This window comes from Ambystoma mexicanum, chromosome 8 (genome assembly GCF_040938575.1).
Source record: "Ambystoma mexicanum isolate Mex_15411 chromosome 8, UKY_AmexF1_1, whole genome shotgun sequence".
NCBI lineage: Eukaryota > Metazoa > Chordata > Amphibia > Caudata > Ambystomatidae > Ambystoma > Ambystoma mexicanum.
In genome coordinates, this window is record NC_090929.1 from 413091403 (window position 1) to 413111128 (window position 19726).

At 45.0% G+C, this 19726-nt stretch overlaps 1 protein-coding gene across 6 annotated transcripts in view; it reads right to left on the reverse strand.

Moving 5' to 3' along the window:
• Positions 1 to 2857: 2857 nt before the first annotated feature.
• The window catches only part of LOC138472013 (F-box only protein 6-like), a 405487-nt gene continuing 388618 nt past the window's right edge, over positions 2858 to 19726 (reverse strand). For all 6 annotated transcript variants that reach the window (XM_069609920.1, XM_069609921.1, XM_069609925.1 and 3 more), the window contains one exon: positions 2858 to 3444. In XM_069609920.1, the coding sequence (XP_069466021.1) occupies positions 3292 to 3444 (153 nt within the window). In that variant the 3' untranslated portion in view covers positions 2858 to 3291. The remainder of the gene's footprint in view (positions 3445 to 19726) is intronic.

Sequence of the window (19726 nt, forward strand, 5' to 3'; positions counted from 1 at the left end):
TGCCCTCTGCCGAAAAATTTCCAAAGCAGCACAGATGTGGACATTACCTGTCATAGATGTGGAATACGTCGGAGGACACAATCCCCTCAAAGATGTTTATCAAGTGTGAGAAACCCGAGGGTGTCTCACGTACTGATCCCCAGGGATTTGTCATCCAGGTGGCCAGGACACAGCCCTCGCTGTTGGATCCAGTTACTGGGGGTGGACCAGTGCGGGAGGATCACCTGGATGAGGAGTTCTCGGGAAGTAGGATATGGCCACCTGATAGTGAAACGCGGTATACCCTTTCCTTTCAAACCTCACCCCACTTCCTATATACCTCACCAAAGCAAACAGGCCTACCTGCTTAATCCCTCCAGGAGATTCAATGATTTTTTTACCCAAATAATCCTGATATGAATACAAATAAGAAAGAATAAAATGCAATACTGTAAAGAATACACAACTTTCAGAAATGTGTTTACGAATGAAGAATGTTATTTAAGAAAAGACTGCACTCTGCCGCATGAATAGTCATTTAAGGCTTAACTTTGGAAATGGTGAAGTTCCATGATGATTGCAGGAAATGTACCACAACTTGGAAGTGATATAGTGTCAAATAGGATTACCTTGCTTTAATATGATTTATTTTGCACCTGCCTGCTCACAGTTTAGACAAACAAAGGGTCTATTAACTGAACACCATCCTGACCACCAGCCCTTTCTTACCATGTCCTCAACCATCATGCATGGTCAAAAATGTGTGACTTCTTCTAGACCGTGATCTCTCCCAAAGAAAGAAAGAAAGGAAAAGGTCAGCAGCACTTGTTTCTTTCACTTCTGCGCTCTCAAAATAATCCTCCTGTTTCTTATGTTCCCCCACAAAGTCACTGTGGTAAACAATCTCATCTCCCCCAGAAAGGACTACAGGTACCCCATATGCATGGACCCAACTTAATCTCTTTTCCACAGACTCCAAAAAGTCCAAAACACTGTGGCCCTTTAGACTAAAAAAGAGGACCACATTTCTTCAGCACACTCCTCCCTCAGATGGCCACCGGTGTCGAACAGCATTGTATTGAACCCCCCTCTACTTACCCATCCAAGGCATTTAAAAAAAGGACCCGCTTTTCTCTCATCAAAACTTCATTCGTAAACTCTTGACAGAAATCTATGCACCTGTGCCAGAAATGTACTCATTACACCCCCTAACAGGTGATTAAAGAGGTGGTGGTTCAGGTGGTTGTGCATTTTAAACCTTTGGTTCTAGACAATGGAACTTTCTGCCACTCTAAACCAAGATCATTCAGGGCCACCTAATCCTCAGTCGAGCCCTGAAAACCTGGCTGTTCAAGCAAAATAAGTCACCAAATGGATTCTCTTCGATCCTGGTCAGTGCAGGAGGGGGCTTCTGTGGAGAAGGTCAGCTCTGCACAGTCTAGGAATACATCAATGATAAACAACGTCTTACCGTCGGGGTGGGGGGGTGTCGCTCGTATATCCTAGAATTAGCTGATGGCTGCCACCAACTAGTATAGGCCCCAGACATAGCCAGCTTTACAAATACACAGACATAAGGAAAACAAGGCACATGCAGTACAATGGCCATGAGGTATTTAGTGTAATTCAATGGGCAATAAAAAAAGATTTTGATCCAGTGGACGTACAATTCCCTGCCTACTCCCCATCACTGAATAAATATTCTGCTATAATTTTTCATAATCGAGAGGTCGATTCTTAAGCAAAAAGGCAAGGAGAAACTATTTTAGGCCACATAGTCAAAGTTCCATTATGCATAGGGTTTAGTGGCATTTAAGGGGTTGCAGGCTATTCTACTGTTCAAACTTGCTACTGTTAAAAATAAAATAAGGTACTATGTCAATGTGTGTACCTACTAGGTTTTATGCATGGGCAGATGTTCCACTTGTTCACTTTCCCACCACTTATCATGGCGTCAGGGGTGGTAGGCCTTCTAACTATTCAACTTTAAAATTGTCAATTAGAATAGCATAATGTTGCACTTGTGAAGCTGCTGTTATATAGTTAAATGGTTGGATGGTCCACTCATTAATTCTTACATTATCCCTTATATATATATTATGGTGTTATTCTTTGACCGCCATTGCTGTCTTACTGTCGTGAGATAATTAAATTATATCAAACAATTTTCTTCCTAAACTGAATAAAATATTGAATATGAAAATCCCCCAAAAAGAATGAACCAATTCAATTGAAACTTTACAAACATAGCACTCAAAGTTGACATTAGAACACCCAACACATCATTTTACATTTAGTGATGTTAAAGTGTATGTCCTTTTCAAACAAGTAGTTATCACAGTGATTTATTAAGTCTGTTTTTGCTTGCTCTGAATGCCTAAGCCTCAAAAACCCCTCGCTGATCAATGCCAATAGTGGTGCCGAATATCGGTTGTACATCCAGTTTCAAATAGTTCTGTTATGTCTCGTAAACAGTGGAGTTACTGTTGAAAGTGTTGGGAGGGGCATGACATCTAAATGAAAGGGGCTTCTGCCAAATGATTGGGAGAAAATGGTGTGCCACAAAAGTTGGGGAGAGGGGGCAAGTACTCCTTTTGTCCCCCTAAAATTAAACTGATACTCGTAAAGCAGCATTCCACTCAGACGGTTTGATCCTGCACACAAGGAAAAGTTGACAGATAAATCTGACAATGGCGTACAATTACAGGGAATCCTTGGGTCTGGTCAATGTCACAATGGGCCTGATTAGAGACGTGTCCTCTATCGACATACCTCTGGAATCTATTCATGATCTTACATCTAGACGCCGTAAGCGCAGCATGCCAATTTATCGCAGGTTAAATGTTTGAATTGTGTACTTGCAGAGATTGCTCAGCGCTAGAGATAAAACAATACATGGTTTATTATTCTCAGTGATTTCAGAGCTCCCAGATAAAACACTGCATGGTATATTGATCTTTACAATTGCTGCACACATATCGGAAGCAGAACATAATTATATAGAAAAATCAAAGGTATTCAACGTAATCAAGTAGATGTGAACTGATATAAAAAGGTCAGTCAAACCCCTCTGTTAGTGCTTTAAATTCCAGTAACACTAATGTAAGCAACAGGCAGTGAGAGATTATTTATCACAGGTTATTTGTGTGCTCCCCCCACCCCCTTTCCCACTCTACAATCCGTTCCAGGCTTAACAAGAGGTATCTGCATGGACCGGCATACGTTCCCTTTCTCAATGGTGACCCATCCATCCTTAAAATGGTCAAAGAAGGGTGCAATGCCAGCTTTTGGTACACTTCCCAGCCTTCCTCGTCATTGGCCATCAGATATTGGGGGCTCGATCACCAGGCTGCTGCTGGTCACACGCACTCCATACCATCCTGCCCAGAATTGCCTGTCCTTTCCACCATGCTGAAACTTTATGTGTCGCACGCCAGGTCCATAGTTCCGGAAAGTGTGAGACATCTGCAAAATAAGCCAAAACAAAAGACTAAGTGAGAAGTAGTTCTGAAAATAAAGCAAACACCACCGAAAAATCTTCTGAATTATCGATTTCTTTTTTTTAAATCTGTTTATTTTCTTCTTCTTTTTAAGAAAAACAACAATATACAACCTTACTGTGGCTCAGTGTATTAACCCCCCACACCCAATATACTATCACATTTCCTTTTTGTTATTTCCATATCATATACAAGAACATCACAAAGGAAGAGAAGAGCATCGATTCAGCAGTATTACCCTCTTTGGTCACATGGCTACTTGATAGTGTTCTTTCCCACCATAGCTTCAAACGTGTCATTTCTCTTACCTTGACCGCATCAGCAATACACTTCTTTGCCTGACCCTTGTGTTTACCCTCCGCGTTGTCGAGCATAGAGCCGCCTCCCCGGCCATCTCTCAGGTATGATTGGATTGGTTCCCTTCCTTTGATCTTGTGCAACCAGATAATGTTTATAGGGATCCCATATATATTTGGGCTTGGCACACGGGTGTACTATTCTTCACTATTCCATTTTCATCTCATTGTAATAGAGAATAACTCTCCTCTTAGCCAGCAGCAGTAACGGCCCTGCCAGTCTTCTCGCTCGGTGCGAGATCTCTCTAGTGTCCCCTAGCAGCGCGACATCTACAGCCAGCTACACCCTTTCCCCTATAATCTCGCTCATTTTCTGAAAAACCGGCACCCAGAATCGCCATACCAGGGGGCAGCCCCATGCCACTGTGTATAAAGTCTGCTGGTGTGGTGGCACAAATCACACAAGTTTCTGAGGTGTCTGGGAAGAATCTATGTAATCTCTCAGGTGTATAGTAAAACTGATGTAATTACTTAAAATGAATCAGTTTAAAAAGACTATTAAGGGAAATTGTTTGTGTTTGTACACAGCAATATCTCCACATCTCTTCTGAAATAGATTGCCCCAGCGAGACCTCCCACTTTCTCCGGGAGGACTTCACCCAGCTCACATGGACATTCTGCACCATGCCATATAAAGTGGACACCGTTCTCCTATTATCTACCCGTTCCAACATCCCATCTAGTATAGGCGCCACCCCTGGTTCTTTAAGAAAGGTCGGGAGCATGGCTCTGAGTCTGTCGTAGCCTAAAATACAGAAACAGATCCAGATCCAGTCATGTGAACCTTCCTCTATTACGTATCTCATCCATGTTATGAACTGTCCTTCTGGGAAAAGATCCCGAAAGCACAATATAGCCAGGGTCTTCATATAGCAAAAATATCCTGGTTCACTTGTCAAGGGACGGTTCAATGGGGAAACAACTCAAAAGTGGAAGCTGGGAAAGAGAGGTAGTTGTGATGGTAGTGGTAGGGGTCCTGGTCGTTGGACACAAGAAAAAGAGCTGCTCTGGCCCTCTGGTCAGGCACCCAAAATCCCACCAAAGATGAAAAAAAGGGGTGGGGGTTGTTATTCACTAGGGTTGCCTGGCTGTGGACAGGGAAAGGTGTAATGCCTGTCTGGGAGGGAAGGAATGAGAGCGGAGTTCGGCTCTCTGCATGTGGGTGATAATGTACCACATGCAGTGTTGGCACCAACAGCCTGCAAAGACAAAAACAAAATCAAAAAACAAATGGGGTAGCCATCTTGAAGGTGAATCAATAATGAGAGGGGGATTGAATCTCGTTGTTGTAGACCAAAATGGTTTTGGCTACCATGTGCAGGTTAGAGACATCGGGATTTCCGTGGCTGCTTTATTCACCCTGATGGCTCAAACAACTCTTTACATGTGGATGGTTGCCCATAGAAAAACATATGTAAAAGCTGGTTTTCCAGCTAAATGTTCTGTTTGTAGCTAAAATACGCACAGTCCCACTAGTCCCTGGGACGTTCTAACAAATCCATGCTAGTCTGGGTTTAGAAAGCAGTTTCTCGGTACCCCCCACACACACACACGCACACGCACACACACATATGTAATAAACTAAGTTCAACCATTTCAAATAGCCTGTTCTGTCTGTAAATTTTTAATTGCTTTCTTATTTAAAACTACTGTGCTATATAAACATGCAACATCAATCTTAGCCGTTTAACCCCTTTCACATTTGAACCATCTTCCCAATACCCTAATCGCTGGTCTCACTGAAAGTGAAATAATTATGCCTGCTTATCTGCCAATTCCTGCTTTTAGCCAAAAAGCCAGTATGTAAGAAAGTGAGCAAAGTATATCTGGATACTTGGGCAAAGTAACATACGAGGGGCTGGTGACTTGGGTGAGAGGTTCCATGGGCACAGGGACCATCGGACAACTCAAAGCCAGCATTTACATTCCAACTGTCATTATTAAAATAACAGAAAACTAAGTGCTTAGGCACCACCAGCCACTCATCCATGCCCATCTGCATAACTTGATCACTAGCATACCCCAAACACCCTTAGAATAAGCAACTGACCGCATATCTCAGTCTACCACCAACCCACCAACACTGTAAGAATAAAAAACTCAAACTCTGCAAATCAACGGCCAACCAATTTGCAAGCCCAGGACATGCACGTAACACAAAACAATGGGGAGAGAGACTCCAAGCAAGGGCGGGCTGCAAGTTAAACCAGGGACATGACTGAGTTCTTACCAAAAAATTCATTGCAGCAGGATGAACAGGGGGAAACATGGGTAGACATGTGACCATTAGTCTATTGGTTTGGGGAAGCAAAGAAGCACAAACCTGATGAAAGCATGGTGAGATTAGGTGGCTGGCACTGCAGGGGTTGTCTGATCACAAGATGGTGGGTCCACATACAAAAGCCTCAGTCCACAGAGCCAGAACAAACCTTATGAATGCTCCGGTGCATGCTGTTGGCACACATGGGAGAGGGGAGGACCCAACGGCCACCATCCAATTCCAGGTTTATTCCACTGGTAAGGCTTGGGTGTTTCCGATACAAGCATGAGCACACATATAAAACAGAACAAGGGAGTGCCAGATTAAACCCTCTGGAGGCTCCGAGGCAGTTGACATTTCGGTGCCCTGCAATTATCTCATAATACGTTTTTCATTTTCTGTACCGCTTTGGTACCTCCTATTTTCGGGCGCTGACAATTATGGGTCCACAAAAAAGCAACGACAAACAATATTTATGCTTTGATCAAGATAATGCCTAGATGCCCTTGGGCTGGGTGCGCTATATAAATCACAATAAATAAATACAAGCATTCTTAACTCTCAGCCAAAAATGAGTAACATTGCCTGAATAAGATAGATTTGTTCTGTTACAGTAATCACATTTCATTATAACTCAGAAGAGCTAACTTAGTAACGCAGATGTCTGGTGCCTACCATATATATACTCGTCGGTGTTCTCAAAGCTTCTGCTCGTGAATATTCTACTAGGGTCTGGAGTTGGTGGGAACTCACAACAAACTAACTCACAGAAAGCTTAGTTTCTGGAGGTTTCTAGTGCGCGACTGCGCTCTAGTGGGATAACATTGAACTAGGTAGTGTGCACGCCAGCTGCTAGATGGAGATGACCATCACTACTGTAGATTACACGTATGTAGTTTGCACCAGATTCTTTTACAAACTGACAGCTGCCAGAAGATGAGCTTTTAAGACACAAACTGTTATGTGAATCTGATGTCTCTGGTTTATGTACTTTGAAGTTGTTAATGGACGCATTAATAAAGCATTTTCTCTATAGACTATAGAGTCTTTTATGTAAAGATTTTGTTCATTTCTTTGAACCCCAAGTTCCGTGCAAATATTTCAAAAAAGGTAGCATGTGCTCCTCTCCAGAAAGAACATGGCATGATAACCTATTCTGAGATGAGAGTTTGCAGCACACGCTTTTTGCTCACTGTACCTTTCACAGATGGGAAATATCAATTTGCATATCAGTCTTTGTCCCGCCCACATGGGTAGTCCAGCACTAAATGCTATGGCAATTCCACTCCGAACAAGAGTACCAACAGCTACCCCATACACGTGTTTCAGCCTTGTTGGGCCTCATCAGTGAGATGAAGCTGTGCCTCTCTGAGCACAGTGAGCATGGAGTCCACGTTAAGATCAGGGAAAAGGAAGAAAGGGTATGAGGGATATAACAGGGAGAATGGAGTTGGGGGACTACTGAAAATGTGAGTTGGAATGGGTGGAGATTGAAGGAGAGACATAGAAAAAGAAGGAGGTCACCAGAGACTGGGATGGTTGGAGAGGGACAAGGGTTAGAAAGGAGAAATTGGACATGGAGGTCCAAAGCAGAAAACAAACATTGGCCAACCCAAGAGGATGAAGGGCTTAAAGGAGTGCTGAGAAGAAGCGCACAGAGAGACCAGTGGGGCTTGAGCTGGGGTGCAGACCAGGTAAAAGTGCTACAAAAGTGGAGAGGCTTGTTGACCTGTGCCCAGGAATTAGGAGGGAAAAAAGCTTAAAGACACCAAGAGAAACAGAGAAACAGATAGGCTAACTTGAAGACATAGTTTCTGGTGGGACTGGCAAGCCCACCAAGGAAAACAAAGAAGAGGAAAAATGAGAGAACAAGATATACAAGATGGGTGCCACAGTCACGATTCTCGTGGTATTGGAAAACCCACCAATAAAGATGAGACTTGTTTTGGAGGAATCTGAGCCGGAAGAGCTTATTAAGAACTCGAGACGGGGGCGCTGTTGTGCAGCGGCATGTATAAGTTGCACCGGAGATCTGCTCTGCTCCAATGGGGCTTTATTGAGCAGATATACCGTCTCCTGGAAATAAAATACCCACTACAGAGACCCTACAATATCCCTGAAAGGGAGAGGAACCGGTTGATCGCCAAGAAAAGGACCAGGAGGGAAAGGAGACACAGCGGCCCTGAAATAGAAGCCTCAGCGATCCGGAACCAAAATGGCTGTGGTGTGGTAGACAAGGTAGGGGGATGGAAAGCAGGGTTATACAGCCGTGCGCTGAGCAGAGAGATCCGAAGGTGGGGACCAGGAACGCGGCTCCCTGTCCCCCGCTTCATCAGGAAACTTCTCCAGGAGTGAACATTCCAGTGAGAAGGTGAGAGCAGGGCAGAAGTTGTGCTTGCTGTAAGGCGACTGCAGCAGAGGGCTGGAGCGCCCCGCTCCCCCTTTCCCTCCCTCCGGAGCATAACACGTGGAGGTCCAGCCGAGGCCTGGAGTGATGTGAGGCGGCGAAAGGGAACAGAGGGGAATAAGAGAAATCCGGAGGCATCCGTTGTTTTCTCCAAGCAAGGGGGTGAGACGCTGACAAGGAGGGGCAGTCAAGGCGAAGGCGCCAGTCTCTACCCATCAAAGGACAAAGGCAGAGCTCATGGCCAGGGAGCAGGGCTGGAAGCAACGGTCTGAGCAAGCGGGGAACAGACATGAGAGAATAGGAGAGAGGGAGTTAACAGTTTGGAGGGAGAAGTAGAAGGAACCCAGATTGCAGTAACAAGGAGAGGGATATCATGGCAGTACATAAGAGCTAAAAAAGTTGAGCTTGGGAAAAATAAACACTAGGTGCGATCCTGGTGAAACGGCAAAAGAAAAATAAAAGAGCAAAAAAGCCAGCCCCCAAGTAAAAATTGAAGCGTATAGCATGCCGGCAATACCTAGAGGGGGCAGAATACAAAAGGGTATTGAAGCAATCGGAAGACTCAATACCCAACCACTCGACCCTTGAGAACCTGAAAGTGGTCCAGGAGACAAAAATAATCTTGGAACAGAAAAAAGACACAATATGTACAGATGTGGGGCTTCTGAAGCAGGACCTCTAGAAAGTCTTCGCGAGAGTGGGGAGACAGAAACCAGAATCTCGGAATTGAAAGATGCACTGGGTCCTTTAAAGAAAGATGTTAACATGTTAATCGTCAAAACCTGTACACTGGAAGAAAGAGTGGAGGATGCAGAAGGCAGAGCGAGGCGTAGCAATATCAGATTAACAGGCCTCCCAGACAAAACAGAACGACCATCGATAAGCTGTAATTACAGTGGTTGGCTGAAAAGAATGGATCAGGCAGGCCAGACTATCCAACTTCTTCTCGGTGCAGAGGGCCCTCCACCAGGGAGTGCACCAAGACCCATTATCGCCAAACACTTAAACATTAGAGGCAGGGTTGTGATCATACATGTGGCAAGAAGGAAAGGATTTGTAGAGGTAGATGGAGCAAAAGTGGTGGTATACCCAGACTTTACTAAAGCCGTGCTGAGAGCAAGACAGTTGTTTGAGGCAGTGAAAAGATGGTTAAGGGGTCAAGATATAAAATATGTGATGCTGTATCCCACAACACTAAGAGTAATAGGTCCGCAGGGGACACGATTTTGTTAACAGCCCGGAAGACACTTGGGACTGGACTGATGTGCAAGGAAACAGGAAAAAGGGCTGGTAACATGAAACCAGTGCAGAGCCAAAGAATATGGGGGAAACCACCCTAGTATTGTGAGGAAACAGAAGATGGAGGAAGCACAGGATCTAGTCACACGGACATAAGGCGGTTAGGAGGAAAACCAGATAGAGAAAATAATGAAGCTGGAGGGGAACGGGCTGTCCTAAGCAGTCTCCCCCTCCCCCAAGACTCTCACCTCCGGGTGACGTTAACATTTTTCTTGGTGTTTAGGGTGACAGATGCTTCGAGTTGGGGGGAACTATGAAGTTATTCATTAAAAGTATAATTACACAGAGTAGACATCATCGATGGGAGAGAAAGAGGGACGAGGACAGCAACAAAGGAGTGGGACATAATGTGGGCAACGCAAAGTACACAAGCAGTAATGGAAACGGATGAAATGCGAAAAGATCCCCTGAAAGTGCCTGACACAATCGTGAATAGTCTTAATGACAAAATCAAAATAGGCTTGCTTTCCAAATTCCTGAGCAAGCAGAGGGTAGTGTGAAGGCATCATGAAGCAAGACACAGACAACAGATTCAAAGTTCAAAATAAAAGTAGTTTATTAAATTAAATGTCAAGATGGTCGAAGCCCTAACTTGCCCTATGCTAAGGTGGGATTTCCCTACCTAAAGAAACTAAGGATAGTCTGAGTCATGAAGTTGAACTTAAAAGTCTGTGTCCAAACCTATACTTGCCCTCACAATTAAAGCTTAAACATTGTGTAGGGATGTCAGCAACACAAGAAATTGCGTTTCAAATACAGCTCTGAGCTTCTTCCAGCTCTGGGCTTACTTTCCAGCTGCACTCCCCAATTTCAAGACAGTTCTCCAAAGTCTCCAAAGGATTCTCGGGGTTCCCTTCCCCTAGAAGACAATACAGTTCCAAAACAAGATACCAGGGTTCTTCTCCCCAAGAAAACAACACAGTTCAAAATGAGACTCAGGCTTCTCTCCCAAAACACCAACTTGTTCAGCTTAATAATAATAATTAATAATAATAATTTAGCATGTATATAGCGCTACGAACCCTCAGGTATCTGACCTCAGGTAACTTACCAAGTTGTACTCAAGGCCAGTAACTCAACCTTCAAAAGAAAACAATTCCAGGTCAACTTTATACTCCTTCCAATTATTGATAGTTCATTCAGATTGCTTTCTTCTGCTTCACTTCAGCAATCTCTTTAAGGCACTTACAATTAGTTTCTGTATATTTCTTTGGCTTACACAGATAGGCAGTTGTCAGACCACACGGTCAGGCCATGCATCCGGCCACCCTAGGATTGCTTGCTCACACAGGTTCTTCTGTAGCTCTACCTCTGTTCTGGTTCACACTCACTTGGCCCTTTCTCTGCCAGCCTGTGTTTCACTCTTTGCCAGTCTCTGGACTTTGCCACCATGGGTTCATTAATACAATTCACTTTATGGTGCTCTTTTTCCCCTCACCACATTGCTTTCATACTCCAAAGCAATGTTCTATTCCTGCTTTATACTGCATTTCATTGGATTTGCTCTTAACTTGCAATATATGGTATTCGCTTTTGACACTATTCTTGTCGTTTGCATGTTAGTTGATTAAAAGCTTTCATGAGTTCACCAAAAGCTCTTGTTCAATTCGGTATTCAATAGTTTCCAGTTCGTGTTTGCTCACACTTTGCTATACTCATCAAAACCATTTACTTTGGTTCACTGTAAATTTCACCTTAATTCCCGTTCATTCGGCATTCCTTCTTTGCCACGTAACAGCCCCAGGAATGCCCCGGGTCAAGTGATCCCTTTTCCTCACTCAGCGGTCTCTGGCGTCTCCTCTGGGCGGCTGTCACCTCTCGCTCTGCTCCGCATATACTTCCTTGGTAGATGGCGAGTCCCGCTCGCAGTTCGCTTCTCTCCCTCTCCATGTGGGTCACTGGCAGCTCCGCCCTCGTCCCATGGACGTTGCCAGTCACAACGACAATCTCTTCTCCGGCCCACAGCTTCCAGTGCAGGCACCGTCCAGCGAGGTTCCCAATGCTGTGGCCTTCCCACTGCCCTGCATGGCACCGGCGCCACAGTCTCTTCCAGTTCTCGCCGGCGTCAGGTTTCCCAACAGGACCACCCTCGGCTGCCTCATACTCTGCAGGAATTCCCCATCTGCAAGCTTCCCGGGTGGTCTCCCTCTGTGCTCTCAGACTCCACCTTTTATACACCTGCAACCGTTTAACAGGTTGCAGGTGTGAGTCTCTAGGCTCAATTGCCTGACCACAATTAGTGAAACATTCAGGACATGCCTGACCCTTACACCAGTCTGTAAGGCTCTTTCTCGTATCATTATTAAAATGGTGAAAGGATCCGTTAGTGTTCAATACTCTTAGTCGGCTCTTCTTTGTCCCAATACTATAGTGGAAAGAATGATAGGAATTGAGGGGAGAGGGTTTACAGCAGCCTATAAAGGCAGGGGAGGGGGATGTTGGTACTCAATTGGGAAAGGGGATACCAAGTCTCGCCTGTGGATATCCTCTCCCCAAACCCCAACCACACTCCACCCAGGTGATCCTCCCTCACATCTCCACCCCCAGTGTCAGGATCCAAATGCATTGGCCTTTTCCTGGCCACCTTAGAAGGGGATCCACTGGAAGTAGGTGTGGGTATCTCACAGTAGATATAATTTTGTTGCAGGCGATGCACTTAATGGGCTGGCACGTACAATTCTGGGTCGTACACAGTGCAAGGTAGTCGAACAGGCAGGATATTACAAGGGATCCAGAGGAGCAGTCACCATGATTCGGAGGTGCAGAGGGTGGAAAGGGATAAAGCCGGGAGATACATTTTGATCATGGAAGAACTGTGTGGAGAAACCGTAACTATACTGAACATTTATGCACCCCCACTCCTACAGAGCAAGACGCTTCAAGTGGGCCAAGCATTACTGACAAAACACAGGGCTGAAATTATGGTGGTGGAGGGCGGGGGGTTTAAATGATCCGAAGCCACCAAAAATAGAGAGGTCCACACAGTGAGGCAGGCCTGAAATTGAGAGAACAAAGCTCTACACATTCGTGGAGGCGATAGGGTTGAGGGATGTGTGGAGGGAGCTACACCCAAACAAGGAAGCATTCTTTTTACTCTAACACCCACGGATCACTCTTTAGATTAGATTACCTTTTCCTTCCCAGCACTATGATGGGCAGAGTTACAGAGGCATAACACCTTGCGAGAGTCAAAAACGTCCATGCACTGCTATATATTAAGATCTCTGGGAAAGAAAGGAAGGGGGAAAGGGTATGGAGACTATATGCCTGCTATCTTAACCATCCACAGATAGCTGAAAGCTTGCAAACAGAGATGGAGCAATACCTTATAGGAAGCATAAAATAAGGGTGCAGGCGATGGAGGCTATAGGGAGACACAGAAAGAAGAGGCAGGCCCAACTGGAGGAAGAGGAAAAAGAGATAAAGGGTAAGGAAGCAGACTACATACGGAACAAATAATTTGAGCACAAAATGGAACTGGTTAAGATAATGGCCCGTTACAAGACAATAGCTATGGAAGAGCCGATTAAAGTCCTTTAGAGATAAGAAGGCACGCCAGTACGAGCTACGTGATAAAACGGGGAGGTTGATCGCTTGGTTGGAGAAGAGAGAGGAAGGGTCTAGATGGATCAGAGAAATAACAGTAGGAGACGCCCAAAGCTATATAGGCAGTGCAGAAATAGCGGAAGCCTTCAGCCAATACTATCAGGAAATCTATCTAGACATGGGTGGGCCGAGCATTGTTGACCATGCTAGATTCATGGATGGACTCCAACTGAAAAGAATTCAGTGGGAGGTGAGACAGGAACTAGATGCGGGAGGAGATCCAAGATGCGATTAGCTAACTGCAATCCGGGAAGGCTCTGGGTCCGAACAGTTTTCCTATCATGTTTTTGAAAAAGGCAGGAGGGAAAGTAGTAAAGCCAATAGGGAACATGTTTCAGGAAAGCTACAAAACCTAGGAACTACCTGAAGACAAGGGCGACAATAATAGTCATCCATAAAATAGGGAAACCTCTGAGTCATGCGCAGGATTCCGTCCAATTTCCCTGCTGAATGAAGAAACCAAAATATTGTAAAAATGTTTAGGGATAGGCCAATTAACGTGACAGGACAATTCATCCTTGTGGACCAGTAGGGGTTTGTCCCAGGCAGGCTTACAAGAATGAATTTGAGAAGGGTACAGAATGCATTGGGGGAGGGGCCTCTATTGTAGGGTCCACATGTACGCATGTACCTCCACTCAGAGAAGGCTTTCGACTCTGTTAGATGGAAGTATTTATGGGTGGTTATAGAGAAGTTGGAATTTGGCCCTAGGTTTACATCATGGGTCAAACCATTGTACACCAATCCATTGGCCAGAGTGAGGGTCAATGGGCACACATCGTGCAAATTCCCCCTTCAGAGAGGCATGAGGCACGGTTGCCCGTTGTCACCCCCATTGTTCCTATTTGCGATGGAGCGATTGGCAGAGAGGTTCAGAGCAGATAATATGGATTCAAATGGACCAGAGGAGGGTAGGACCGAACATCATTATATGCGGACAACGTATTGATATATTTGAGAAATACTAGGATTTCCGGTCCAAGAGCAATGGAACTGATCAGGGAAGTCGTGGAACACAGTGGTCTAAAGATCAACTGGGAGAAAAACGGTAATGTCCCTGGTGAAAGGGAAAAAAGTGGCGCAATCCCAGAAAACCACCTGCTAAGGAGATCCACTGACCCATTTTGTTATCTGGGTGTTTCAGTGGAGGTGGAGGGTACAGATTTCTTTTAAAAGGAACCTTGAGCCGATACTCTGAAAATTACAAGAGGATGTCAAACACTAGGCGAATTTACCAATCACTTTTGGGAAGAGCCAACTTATTCAAGATGATGGCCTCGAAAATTACTCTATGTTTTGCAAAACACATCTAAAAACATCTTTCAAAGGATAGAGAGCTTGTAGAGAGAGGTCATTTGGAGACAGAGAGCCCCAAGAATAGCCCTCAAAACGTTAACTAGTTCAGTCTGGGAAGGAGGGCTGGGTCTTCTGGATAAACAATAACACTACTGGGCAGCTCAACTAGTGGCGGCAAACAAATGGATTTTCGGGGGCCCAGACTTAGCACATATAAGACTGGAAAGGACAATGATGGAGGAGCACCCTCCCCTTAAAGATGCGTTATGGTTGCCCGCAGGGTAAAGAACTACCACTAGCAGGAAGACTAACAATTGCAGCAAGAAGGGAGGCGACCCAGGCTATGGGAAGTGGGGTTAGGGGTGGCAGTAACCCTGGATTCACCATTGTGGGAAAATCCAGAGATACTGAAAGTTGCAAAATTGAGCAACCAACTCCATTGGGTAACCAAGGGTGTAACAATGTTAAGAGACATTATTCACCATGGAATAACTGCTCCCTCTTGGTGCCTGGTAGCGAAATACAATCTAACAATAAAGGATGTCAAGTGTCTCAACTCAAAATGGGCCCAAGATTGACTCTACTACATATATGGGGAGACTGTAACATCATAACAAAAGAGAAGTTGCTGTCGACAGCATTGATGGTAGACAAAGAGATATAGCAGCAAAATGGGGATGGGTGACATCCCAAGAATTGCAGAGTGGAGGAATGGGATGGGGAATTGCTGCACACTAGAGCAAGGGGTATTCAGGTCAAGGGGATGCTCGACCAAGCATCAACAGATATGGGGGAAATAGACCCGGAGGGAGAGTGATGGATGACAGCACAAAGAGGTAGCCCAGGTACCACCTCCCCAGGAGATACGAGAGGGATGGGACGTAGCCAGGAAGGGCGAGCATTAACTAAGCAGCTTGAGAAGATTACGACAGATGTGAAAGGAGCGACACACACGGCAGGACACACTCTTGATGCAATCTTTGCCAATAAAAAAAAGGATCTTAACTGCGCCACTGATACAAATACCATGGAGGGACCACCTCATTATACTGTTTGTGATCCAATTACCATCAAAAGCATCCAAAAAGCCCCAAAAGAACCCCCAATCTGGAAAAGAAACGGGAATACCGTTGAAAGCAGTAAATTAAAAGAACAACTAGAATCCTTGAAGCCATCCATCGCAACCTTGGACGCAACTGACTTAGACAAAAAAGCAGACCTAATCCATTAATGGATTGTGGAAACAATTGATAGCATCTCCCCGGAAAAAACCCTCATCCCATCACGAAAGAAAGCAGTGGCAAGATGGTTCAGGCCTGACCTAAATGCAATGAAAAAAAGAAACCTGAAACTAGAAAAAGAATGGAGAAAAAATGACAACCAAGTCAAAAGAATAACTTATCAAAAACAAATCCGAGCATACAAAAAAGGAAATTCTTAAAGCAAAAAAGAAATGCTACGACGACCAGATCACTAAAGCAAGCCACCAGCAGTCAGAAAAAACTATTCAACATCGTAAACGAGATGAGAAATCCCCCTGGATGCAACAACACACCAATGTCATCGCAAAAACTATGTGAAGACCGGGTTTGAAATTGCCGGGCCCTGAGTGCTAATTAGCTCCTGCAGTCACTTAATCTGCGGCTGGCAATAATTGTTTCCAGTGTGTGCAGGTGCCATTAGCTGCGCATGCTGTGTCCCAGTGGAATTTTCATAAATATCCACTAGACGCCAGCAGTGCTATGACCGCGTCAGAAAGCATGCTCTTGACATGGACTCTGGAAGACCTATGGTGTCTGAACCCTGCTTCCCAAGCACCAATGATGCATATTTGCCAAACACAGATGACAAACGCTTCCCATGAAGTTAACGGATTCATTGAGCACTGATAACAATCGGTAGGCAAGCATCTTTATTTAACCCTTTCTACTAAAAGTGTGTGTTAGCTAAATGTAAATGGCATTGGATTAACCTTCATGCACCATATTTAGAAAGCAAATATGGTGCATGAGCCAGTATCAACTTTGCTGTTGAGTTTACTTTTGAGGATGGGATATGCAGCAACGTCCCACCACACCTGTGCTATTACTACATTTCACTGTCTCCTGCCTGAAAGCTACTTCTTTGCTCATCCAGTAGTCATTAATTACAAGATCTCACCTGAGGGACCACTACGCAGCTGAATAAAACATCAGCTTAATTATCAGTGTGAATCATAGAAAGTGTAAAACTGTGCCATGAAATTTTAAAAATTATAGCATGATGGTAAATGTTTGTCAGAACGTATTCCTTAAAGTCAACGTGATTATACAATGTCCAGCACAAAGCATGATGCATGCACACCTCTGCCTGAGCTTCTTTCGCTAACGTCGGCTGCAGTGAGGTTATGCTGCTCGACGAACAAGAATTGTTTGGCCTCTGTGCCTAATCCATTACTCAGAACTGACAGAACACAATAGAAACATATTTGCTAAACCTTGTTTTAGACTACTTACAATGTGAACATATATTTTGTGGATTTGCAATAAAAATAGGATGACACTGGGCCTCATTACAAGTTTGCCAGTCCGGTAACAATGGTACCGGTAAACTTGCCGGTACCATTGTTACCGGACCGGAAAACTATGAGTTCTGCTCGCGGGGTGCCTTCCCACCCGCCAGGTCTGACCTGGCAGGCGTACCGGCACCCGCGAGCAGACCTCGATGGATGCACCGGCACCATAAGAGAATGGTGCCGGTACATCCAGCCTCCCCATTCGAGCCCTACAGGGCTCAAATGGGAATGGGCAGCAATTATTACCGGCACCCGGCAAAGGGGAATTACCAGATCTGCCGGGCTGGAATGCCCCGGTAGATCCCCATTGCCGGGTGCTGGTAATTTCATGACTCTGGCAGTATTTACTGGCATGGCTACCGCCTCAGTCATAATGAGGCACAGTAGCTTTTTTTTGCATTCAGCTCCTTCATAATTTCTTGTGCTTGTAAAAATCCTGTATAACATATGTACGCTATATCCCACAGGCATTGACATACAAACCTAGAAAACATTATTATTTTCATATTCCTTGCTGAGAAGTGGAGTGCAGAACGCGATAGCTTTCAGAAAATAGGGGTGAATACCAGAACACCTATGAATACTTTCCTGAAACTAATTGTAACAGCTCATGGTCAGAAAAAGTGGCTCCTGGTCAGATTAAAATCCTGACACCCAGGAGCTACTTTCAGCTCCTGCTCCAGGAATCCCAATTTCGATCCCTGCAATGATGTTGCAGATCATTTAAAGAATAAAATCATTGTCATACACCGGATCATACAAAGTAGACCAATCAACCAGACCGTGCACCATCTCCTACCAATACCGAGACCACAGAACAGACCCAACAGCTTGCCCAAATGTCAAGAGAACTCCTCAGCTTGGTGAAAAAAAGCAAAAATGCAGGTTGCCCTATGAACCCATGTCCACCAGACATCTACAAATCTATCCTTACTCAGGGTACACCATCGAAATGCTCCCTAAACCTCTTCAATCTATCACGCTCAACGGGGAGAGTGCTGAAAGCGTTCAAATTTGCCTACATCAAGCCACTCCTCAAGGATACAACGGACGATGTGGAATACCTCTCAAACTACAGACAGATCTCAAACATTCCTTTCTCAGAAAAACTATTAGAGGCTTATGTCTACAAAAAATACTGTAACACATAGAAAATAACCAACTGTTGGACCAGGCACAAGTAGGCTTCAGACCCATGAAAGGGATGGACTTGTCACTAGTCTCTACATCGTACGACCTAAAGACCAACGCAGACTCCAACACAAACTCGGCACTGATACTACTCGACCTCTATGCAGCATTTGATACAGTCAACCATAACATCCTCATCAAGAGACTTGAAGAAATAGGGATCGCTGACACAGCGCTGCACTGGATTAAATCTTTCTATTCTGAAAGAACAGAAACAGTTTGGATAAAGCCATTCAAAAGGCCGTACAATACAAAGGGCATCTACGCACATTACAGCATGTCCCGACTATACCCTACAAGTGCAAAAAGAGAGAATGCACTTTGCCTCAGTGAAGAGAAAGCTCTGGGAATCGGCTCTCAGGTACATGCTGTTTTATCCGGCGAGGCTCAAGGTCATACGCAATGGTCGAGCGGTCTTCTTCGACACCCTGGAAGATGCACACAAGTGGATGGACATCGAAAGCCTGCCGTCGGGGACTGGAAGACAAGTGAAAGACACAGTGGAGACATGAGAAGAACACCCTCCGAAAGCTGGAAGGGCACGGTGGGACTGCGCCAGAAGTGATAATGGAAGATAACAACATACTTTTTTTCTGAGCTATCTTTGGCTACTGATCTTAGTGGATAGCAGGAGCAAAAACAACGTGGACTCCAAGCCAGGAGCACACGTTGGGAGAGGACATAATTCACCCATTACGATTTGTTTCCTCAGATACTAGCAGTTACGTATCCGCCCGCTGCACCCCCAGCACCAACGGACAAGAGTAGCTGGGACGGGAGTGAGAAGCGGGACTGCCCGAGCACGAGGTACTGAGCTGGGCAATTGTTGGGGGAAGGGGGCAGGGGGAGTTGGAGGGGACAGCCTACATAGCCACACAAAAGACACACATTGCAAGGTTTAGAGCACAGAGGGGCGAGGAAGATATTGTATATGGCCGGGGAACTTAAGATAGCCACCTGGAATGTGAGGGGGCTCAATAGTTACATCAAAAGGAATAGGATTATGACATATCTGCGCCGGCAAAAAGTAGACATAGCGCTTCTACAAGAAACGCACCATACACAGAAGAAACAAGCCGCCCTTACGAATAGGTGAAAGGGGACCACACTGGGCTCGTCGTATTCGGCGTATGCTAGAGGAGTATTGAAATGGGTGGCACTATGGGTACCATTCAGAGTGCTCAAAACAGTGACAGACAAAGAAGGTAGGATGGCTATAGTGCAAGGTCTGCTTGAAAAAAAGGAATTGTGCATAGTTAATACTTATACTCCCAAACA